General features: G+C 31.1%; 1 protein-coding gene across 7 annotated transcripts in view; it reads right to left on the reverse strand.

Moving 5' to 3' along the window:
• The window catches only part of LOC132757820 (adhesion G protein-coupled receptor L1-like), a 56,348-nt gene extending 48,920 nt beyond the window's left edge, over positions 1–7,428 (reverse strand). For 2 of the 7 annotated variants that reach the window (XM_060749262.1, XM_060749255.1), the window contains exons 1-3: positions 7,282–7,427; positions 5,574–6,392; positions 809–1,025 (exon numbers count right to left, since the gene is read on the reverse strand). In XM_060749262.1, the coding sequence (XP_060605245.1) occupies positions 809–1,025; positions 5,574–5,637 (281 nt within the window). In that variant the 5' untranslated portion in view covers positions 5,638–6,392; positions 7,282–7,427. Of the gene's footprint in view, positions 1–340; positions 448–808; positions 1,026–5,573; positions 6,393–6,476; positions 6,500–6,715; positions 6,865–7,224; positions 7,245–7,281 lie in introns of those variants that run through there. The other 5 variants (XM_060749261.1, XM_060749258.1, XM_060749257.1 and 2 more) reach the window with 5 other exon arrangements.
• Positions 7,429–9,053: the final 1,625 nt, after the last annotated feature.

The following is a 9,053-nucleotide window of genomic DNA, read 5'->3' on the forward strand; positions in this document are numbered from 1 at the left end:
TAAGTTTGTGCTATTGATTTTTTTTATGAAATACATAGGCAAATAAAAAGTAAAGACAAAATTCAATGTGCATTAAGCTGTCAATAATATCATAAATACAGAAAGCAAAATATTATGTTGTATTTATTGTTTATAAAAATAACCCATATTTTCACCAAAACAAATCTAGATAAAAAAGTTGCGTACACTATAAAAATAAAAATTTGTGGGAGTAAAATGGAAAACTGATATGGTGTCAAAACATTGAGGGACAACAACTGTGCAAGATGCAACAAAACGTAGTTACTAGGGACATCATGCTGGTTGCCATGGGACATGCTTCCTTGACAACTTCTCTTACCCCGTGGGCACCAGTATTGTACCATCAGATATTTAGTAGTAGAGGGACATGGGTCCCCAAAAATTTCATTGTGAGCACGAATATTGCAGCTCAGCTTGTAATCACACCTAGAAATGTGCAGGAAATAATGCAATAACATGTTTATATGTGAATAGCAAGATTATACTCTCTGCACAAAAATTATAGCACAAATGTGATGATACACTGACACTGTGAACAGAAACAAAACATGTTCAAAAAATGAAATATATGGTAAATCAATTTCATATAATATATTTATAAAAGTTACAAGTAACAGATGGCAAATGAGCGTTGTTATTATATAATGTGTTTTGGTACTAAATAAATAACTAAATTACAAATCAAGCAAGAGTGTAAATCTATTTTAAGATGATGTGAAGACCTACTGTGACAGAACTGTTATAATTAATAGAATGTCAGGGGGAGATACATGTAATCAAATATTACCTTTCAGTGACAACTTCCATGGAAATTTTGGAGCTACATTGCACATTCCAACCTTTATGGATGCCATCTTGATTGCAGACAACAAGACTAAAGCGACCATAATTTGCAAGGAGGATTCTAATTTTTGTGCCAGGTTCCTTGCATTTCAATGTAATATAACTATCCTGACATGCAAACGCTACCTTACGCTCCTCTTTAGACGGATATCTCGGTGGAACTGTAAATAATTAGATAAAGACAATATTAATGTTAACCACATAATTATATATAATGTGTTTTGTCCTGTTTTGATATAAAGACTATCCATTGTTCTTAATTTAAGAGTTTTAAGGATTTTTAACAACAACTTGTATCATAGTTTGGAGATCTTTTTGTTGAAAATGTGTCAGAATTATATCGTATACCCATACATGCACAGTGCCCATACATGTTTTAATAGTATGTATTTGTTACCCGCACTCAACTCACTGTCAAAATAAAGCGATGCTCATTGATTGGCTCATTTTTTTGTGTGTTTACTTATTGTGATGAAGGGGAAAAGGATAACGATAGAAAAGTCGAAATCAGATGCTTGTACATTACTATTTTCTGGGGTTTCATATTGTGATGAAATGAATGTAATTTTATTTTATTTTACAATCAAAACATTCGGGGTCGATGCTTAGACTTTCTATTACTTAGAGCCACACACTGGTCAGACTATATGGATTTGCTGACGGGCCTGGTTAATTCTACAACAAGTAGAACAACTGAATTGTAACATTATAATCTCTGAAAGCTAAATAAAACTAAGGATGCACTAACAAACTTTTAATGTAATAATAATGACAATAGTTCATTAATAACAATTAGAAATAAACCACATGACCACTAGTCTATTACCTTTTAATGACACATTACATTTATTTGCTTGGTATTTTGTTACAATTAAAAATACAAGTAAGTATATAGAATATACTGCTCTGTTATACTTATTTTGTCTTTTTTTGTCTCTGTTTTAGTTTAATGTATAATGGTTTTCAGAAATAGCTAATAATTTAGGAGTTTTCAGGGTTCTTCATAATTGTTTTCTCAAATGTAATTGGCTTTACATATATTACGTAAGAACTCTACAAAAAAAAATTAAGAGAATATAAATTATGAAATATTGTAATGCTCTAAAGGTCAAGTCAAAATGAAAAAAGGTACCAAATTTTAAATGGTTATTATGATATTACATGGTGTCTTGTTTTATTTTAAACATTATTTTGTTCACCAATGTGTCCACACATGATGCTCCCACATTACACTGACTGAGACAGCTCAATGTACAGACAATAGCAAATCTATATGCTCCTCATTCTCCCCTAATTCTTGCATATCAGACTGGCGTTTCCGTTAGTTTTACCCATGCCGGAAATTTTCATCTGGCATGGGGGGTTCCAGATGAGTCGCGTGCTGTACAATGGCACGATAAAGATGACGTCATTTTACCGTTATGAATGATTTTGTAATTCATACGCTGTTGAATGAAAGTAGTTACGGTTGTAATGATATAAATTTTCATTGAAAATAAAGATAAAGAATTTAAAATATAACGGAATATGGTAGAATATGCAAGAAAAAATATCTGACATATGTTTGCGGTTCGGCAAGCCTCGTTACCACCCAATGGGCGGATCACCTCGGGACGGATATTCCGATCCGAACCGCAAAATATGACAGATATTATTATTCTATACCATTATCAACTGAGCAGGGCTTGAATTTAACACTCACAAACTCGCAAAATGCTAGTTGAAAAATGATTTTGCGAGTTAGATTTATGACCTTTAAAACATGACTGTGATCAATATAAACTGTTTTTTTTCCAAATGTAAAATGTTCTATATCACTCAATTTATAAGCTATTAAACAATCAGCCTTGGTGTTTGTGAAATTGGCACCAAAGAATGCCAATGGAATATGTTAAATACTTCTGATAGGATGATCATTAGCCAAGACAACCAAAATGAACTTTGATAAAAATATAAATCTTCAACACTGAGGAAAGTTATGTTTTTCAGACTTTGTATTGTATTTTATCTTGCAATGTCAGGAAATGTGAGAAGATCTGTATAAAAAGTTTCTCATTTATTTGGATACATAACAACAGTGTGTGTTGTCAAACTGTGACAGAATACAAGCACAACCCATAATAAAACATGTAAACTTATACCAGGTAATTACAGACAAAATACTGACTCCTGTCACTCAAACAAATTAAACCTTAATCTTGTTAAACTGTAAAATGGACTTTCCCTGTGCTTTCAATTTTGAATTTCCCATTGTAAAGTTAAGGGAAATCAGTTTCAAAATGCTGACTGGTTGAGTCAATTTGGCCAGATGGCTAAGCTGCAATCAAGTCCAAGAGTAAAAGTGGAAATACCAACACTTTTTATATGCATTTTAGTATCGTATAATTCCTAGTAAATAATTTATCAAAGAAAAACAAAACAGAAATCAATCATGATCACAGTTTCCAGCAGATATAATAAGATTAGCTTATAAGCTGAAACCTCTTCATTTCGCTGTTACTTGTTTGTTTTGGGTTTAGCCCGAAAGTGTATACTTATTTCTGGCATATATTACAGGATAGTCTGCCCACCAAAATATGTATGATACTTTTTACAGTGCAAGCCTGTTTGGGCTAAAATTTCTACATACTTTTAATCATGAATGGTGTATATAAAGAGGTTGTAGATATATCACAACAGTTGCAACATTTCATTAAAAACAATTATGTTATAGATTTCATTCAGAACTTGACAAAAGTGGGTTTTTCCCATCACACCTAAGGTACAAGCATACTTTTAATGTTATAGCTTCATGTCAACAAACCTTGTGAATATTTTATAATATTGATATATTTATTATCTTTACAAAGTTGTAACTGTAAAAAAAATTGTAACCAAGGCAGGTAAAAGTCAACATTTGTTGATTTCTAGAGTATTCCTCAATGTCAGAACATTTTGAATAATAAATACTTTGGTATATAAAATAAAAATGTCAAATATTGTCATTCAATAAAAATATTATTGAGCAATAAAAGAAAATAAAACTCCACTCCACTTTTATTGATCATAACTCAGAATTTGTATTACCTTTTGTGAATATTCAGAAAAATTAAAAAATATGAATTATATTTTGTTTCACTTTTTTTTTTTAAATTTGCAAAGAAATTGGTTTGATTTTCTGTTAACATGTTTAGTTTGCGTATTTGAATGCACATGAAAATGTAATGTTTGTTTTTTTTTAAATGGGAGTGGGCTTTTTGATAAAATTGTACTTTTAAATAACCGAAGACAGCGATGCATTTTCATGTTTTAAAGATTATTTAGATAAATTCACTGGTATTGAAGTGGCAGAAAAATAATAAACATGGGTCCACAGACCAGAACAAAAAGCCTTGAAAGGTTTCACATGGTTGCAAAGAAAAAAATTACAAATTTATCACATAATTTTTTTTATAAACTCATATAATCATGTTTGACTGCAACATTATTACTACAGAAAATGAATAATGGAGACATTTAGACATTTAACAATGTAACCACATCCATTTTATCTACCACAATAATTATGTCTGCTTTGTACAAAATATGTGGAAAATGCATGACAAAATGTACTGTGCATTAAATTACACCTTTTACCTATACATTTATAAATGTTTAGGAGAGTTAAAATGTTTTGAATGAACAAATTGAGCATGTAAACACAGGAAAATTACTCAGTGTTTACTCAGTGTTTACTCATGCAGTGTTTACTCATTTTTCTTTAATTTATTTTATACACGAAATACTCTTAAGTAAATTTATGAAAATCAAATTCTTAATATTAAACTCTTTGAAGTTCAAGTGCAAAAAACTTCCAGTAATTGTATTTGATATATCTAAATATAACATCTATTACAGTGTATCAGTTCTGACCGTAGACAGTATCAGTGGATAAACCATAGGCGGTGGACTCCCTGACAAACCTATAAAGAAGCGCAGACTGACATACTAGTGGCATAGCTAGGTCACTTTAAAATATTGTCACATTTGTCTCTTGTTACTAAGGGTTAGTAAAGAATATATCAGTATTATACAAAAAGGCATGAACAATGCTTAGTGTTCCTGGACTACAGATATTTAATAATGATAAGTCTGCTAATAACTTCTAACTTCATCATATAATACTGGTATATCATATATCATTTATAACCTATCAGCATAGTATTGAATGTAACATCTGGCTGCTGTGTATGTCATTAAAGGCTTAAAAATGTAAAACTCCTTTAAAGTTATATTAAATAGCTCACTGTATTGTTCTTAATCTTGCTGACTTGAAATTAAACTTATCTTATCTGTTAATTGATAGGCTGTATATTAATAACAAAATGAAATTAAATGAGCCGCGTCACGACAAAACCATTGTAATGCATTTGCGCCCAGCATGGATATAGACCAGCCAGCGCATCTGCGCAGTCTGATCAGGATCAATGCTGTTGGCTTACCAACTCTATGTCAATATTGACTGCAAGCTTGATCTAGAATTCGTTCTGGGCAAATCTCGATAGTTGCCAGACAGAACACAATATCGCCGGATACATTAGTTGGACTACACTTATTACAATCGAGAACTGAACGACGCATGATCCTGATCGACTGCCAATGCAGGCTACTGGATCCATGATGGTCCAAACGCACTATGTTGCTTTTGTCATGACACGGCTCATTAATGAGTTTAATATGAATTAACTTACCATCAGCATTGAGGAGACAGACGAGGCTCAGAAAAATGGAGGTAAATGTCAGTATATATCCCATCTTGTATATCAACTAAACTTTAGTTAATTCATGTAACACTAATTTCACACTTCTTTATGCATCGAAAAAGTTAACTGTATTTTTTTAAAATTACACCTACATTAAAATCCTAAAGTTCACTTTTTAAGAAGCGTAATATTTTTTTTCCCCTTTTTATCACTGTTTATGTCCAACTGCCAGTATGTAACACTCCTCTAATTCACTTTACTGGTACTGTTACACTCTCAGTGCTATTTCACACACAAGTAACACTATTTACACTTTTGACACAAAATGTTCAAAGAATTGTTATCAGTTGTTATAAATTAAAAATAACCTTTACAACATCCATTCTACAGAACTATAGTGACTAGATAGTTAAAAACATAAGCTTTCGATTCTGTTTGATCTCTTAATTAACAATATTTCCACTTAAACACTGCTCAAGGAAAACTATTTCCAATTTGAAGTCAGTTTAAAGCCCAAGTGTTTTCGTTATACAGCAAATTAAGCACTTGTCTGGTCTCTTACTTCCTAATATAATGCTGTAGGAAAAAAAATCAATTTTCTAGCTCTTCCTCAAATATGTTCTCAAGTTGAAAAGTTATAACCATAGTCATATTCTAAAATCTATTAAAATGTCCCATTCTTCTTCCTGCACTTCAAAATAATTCTGATTGATAGAAAATTCTTTGATGGTTTTCCAATATCCTTTCACTTTCTCTATCTCAGCTCCTCCCCTTGTTTCTTCTTTCTGATGTTTAAGGTTTTAACAGCTGAAAACATAAATTACATGCATTTTATACTGATTTAATGTTAAGTACATAGTTTTGGTACAAGTCAAGCTTAAAGTTCAATACCTCTTGTGCAATAAATAACATAATCTGCTAAAAAAATCTAAATGTGTAGGTGAAATTAGCTTTAAAAATTAACTGTAAAACTTGTAAAGAAAACACACATTGAGTATCAAACCCTATTTCAAAGCGTTTATCAATGATCGAATGTCAAAAGTGTTTGCAGTTAAATCATGATACGGTTTAGGTCACACCGGGTCAAGTTTACAAATATGGTAGTTTTTCTTATTGATACAATGAAATACCTCTGACGCCATGTTTTAATCTTTAAGATAACAAAAGTTAATATTCCCAGCATGAGTCATAAATTGATGAATATATAAATATCTTGTTGCGACTGAAATACAAATCCAGATATAAATTTCAGTCACGGAACTGCACCGACTTAATTTCAAGTAGTCTTTACAAAAATAGTAACATAATATGACATATGGTCAATATACTGTCATGATTTGATTACATAGTACAAAGGTACAAACTTTAGCCAGGATCATAGATATAACAATTATTCGAATAAAAAATTTAAGTAACTTCCTTAACAAAATGATCACTTAAAAACATAACTTTACATCAATAAGGTTTAAAAAGGAAGTATACAAAATTGGTTACGGGATAAAAAAAAACTACATGCCAATAATTATAAACAAGGTATTTTAAAATGCACTTGAGAAAAATCAGATTAATCCATATTTAAAAGAAAGCTTTGTATTTAAAAATTTAAAATCCATTTTCTTTCATTCCCCTTTCAATATACCGCATAAAACACTCAATGTATATCTTTATTTAATGATGACATTATAATAATCCACACCTCCGTCTTAATACTTTATACGAAACATATCCCATAATCAATCTCGAAAATGCAAGAACATGCGACCAAACTTGAACATAGTGTGTGTTGCAATACGAAATCTCATCCATACAGTGTCAGTACAAAACATACATGGCCACGGACCAATAATCGGCATTCATAAAATACCACTCAAAATCTGGTATAAAAGGCGAAATGCAATTCAGTTGTCAGTAATGACAGCGACTTCTATAATGTTAAAATATCTCCACCGGGGCAAAAATATCCTCTTACATTTCAATACCGTTCTAACTTATCATATGAAAAATGTCCATTAGATTAATTTGAGACCCTGAAAAGTATTTAACATTACGCCAGTAAGGTATTTATAAATGATGTACATTGTAACAATTTTATTACAGTGGGAGAGGAAATATTTTATGACGTCTTTGTTTGTGACGCTATAAAATATTAAGCTATGGCAATAAATATGTACCATAAATAACTATTTTGCCAACCTATATCTAGAATTTATCCTTTATTTCTCAAGAATGGCGAAGGTAAATGTTGACATTCATTTTTGTATTTTTTACAGTTAAACCTGTGTCAAAGACTGCATCTAATGAAAGAACACATACATGTATACAGAAAACCTGAGCCTAAACAAAAGACAACATTTTATTGCCCCTTTCAATGGTTATACAGGGCAAATGAACTTCTATGAGGTACTACCTTAAGTGTCATGCCATTTGAATGGTTATATGGGGGAAATTAACTACCTTGAGGAACTACCTAGTTGAAATGAATAATCATGCCATTTGAATGGTTATATGGGGCAAATGAACTACCTTGAGCAGTTACCTCCAAAAAAAGCTATATAAACTAAAGAAAACTCATGTCATTGCTTTCTAAGACAGGAAAAATTTATTTCATTCTGAGGTATAATGTGCCTTTTAATGAAATAAAACTATGGAGGAAATTTGATTTATTTGGAATGGCAATATTATATTTTGAAATTTAGTACTATTTTAGATTGCACGACTTTATCTAGAAGAGAAATTACTTCTAATCAAATATTTAGACCAATAATTAAATAAACAAATACAATACACATCAAATATTCATGTCATCAACAGTTGCTCCATAAAGGGATATAATAATGATTACAGAAAAGAAAAAACATGTCACCTTAAACTCATTTTTTCAGAATTAATTCATTCATCAGATTATACATTTGAGCCGCTTCATGACAAAACCAACGTAATGTGTTTGTGACCAGCATGGATCCAGACTAGCCTGCGCTGCGCATCCGCGCAGTCTGATCAGGATCCATGCTGTTCGCTTACCAACTCTATTACAAGTAGAGAAACTGATAGCGAACAGCATGGATCCTGATCAGACTGCGCTGATGCGCAGGCTGGTCTGGATCCATGCTGGTCTCAAACGCACTATGTTGGTTTTGTCGTGACACGGCTCATTTGTATTTCCTACATGTTATATTACATACTCCTTTTGGGATATGCTTGAGGATCAATTCCAAGTTTAAGTGTTCTAAACCACTTGGCCACAGAGTCTACCCCTCTATTAAATGTAAAACTGAGTTTTTAAATCTATTAATTATATTGTCTGTATTATGATGTGCCTTTTTTCTTATATAAAATTATGTAATACATCATAATTAATAATCATATAAAGTAAATAAGTAAATGTTCTAAAAATACATTTTGTTAAATTTTAACTTAAATAGTTAAAATTAATATCAAAATTTTTGTCTTTAAACATAGATTTCAAAT

Source organism: Ruditapes philippinarum, unplaced genomic scaffold (genome assembly GCF_026571515.1).
Source record: "Ruditapes philippinarum isolate M1 unplaced genomic scaffold, ASM2657151v2 ctg252_1_1_1_1, whole genome shotgun sequence".
Taxonomy (NCBI): domain Eukaryota; kingdom Metazoa; phylum Mollusca; class Bivalvia; order Venerida; family Veneridae; genus Ruditapes; species Ruditapes philippinarum.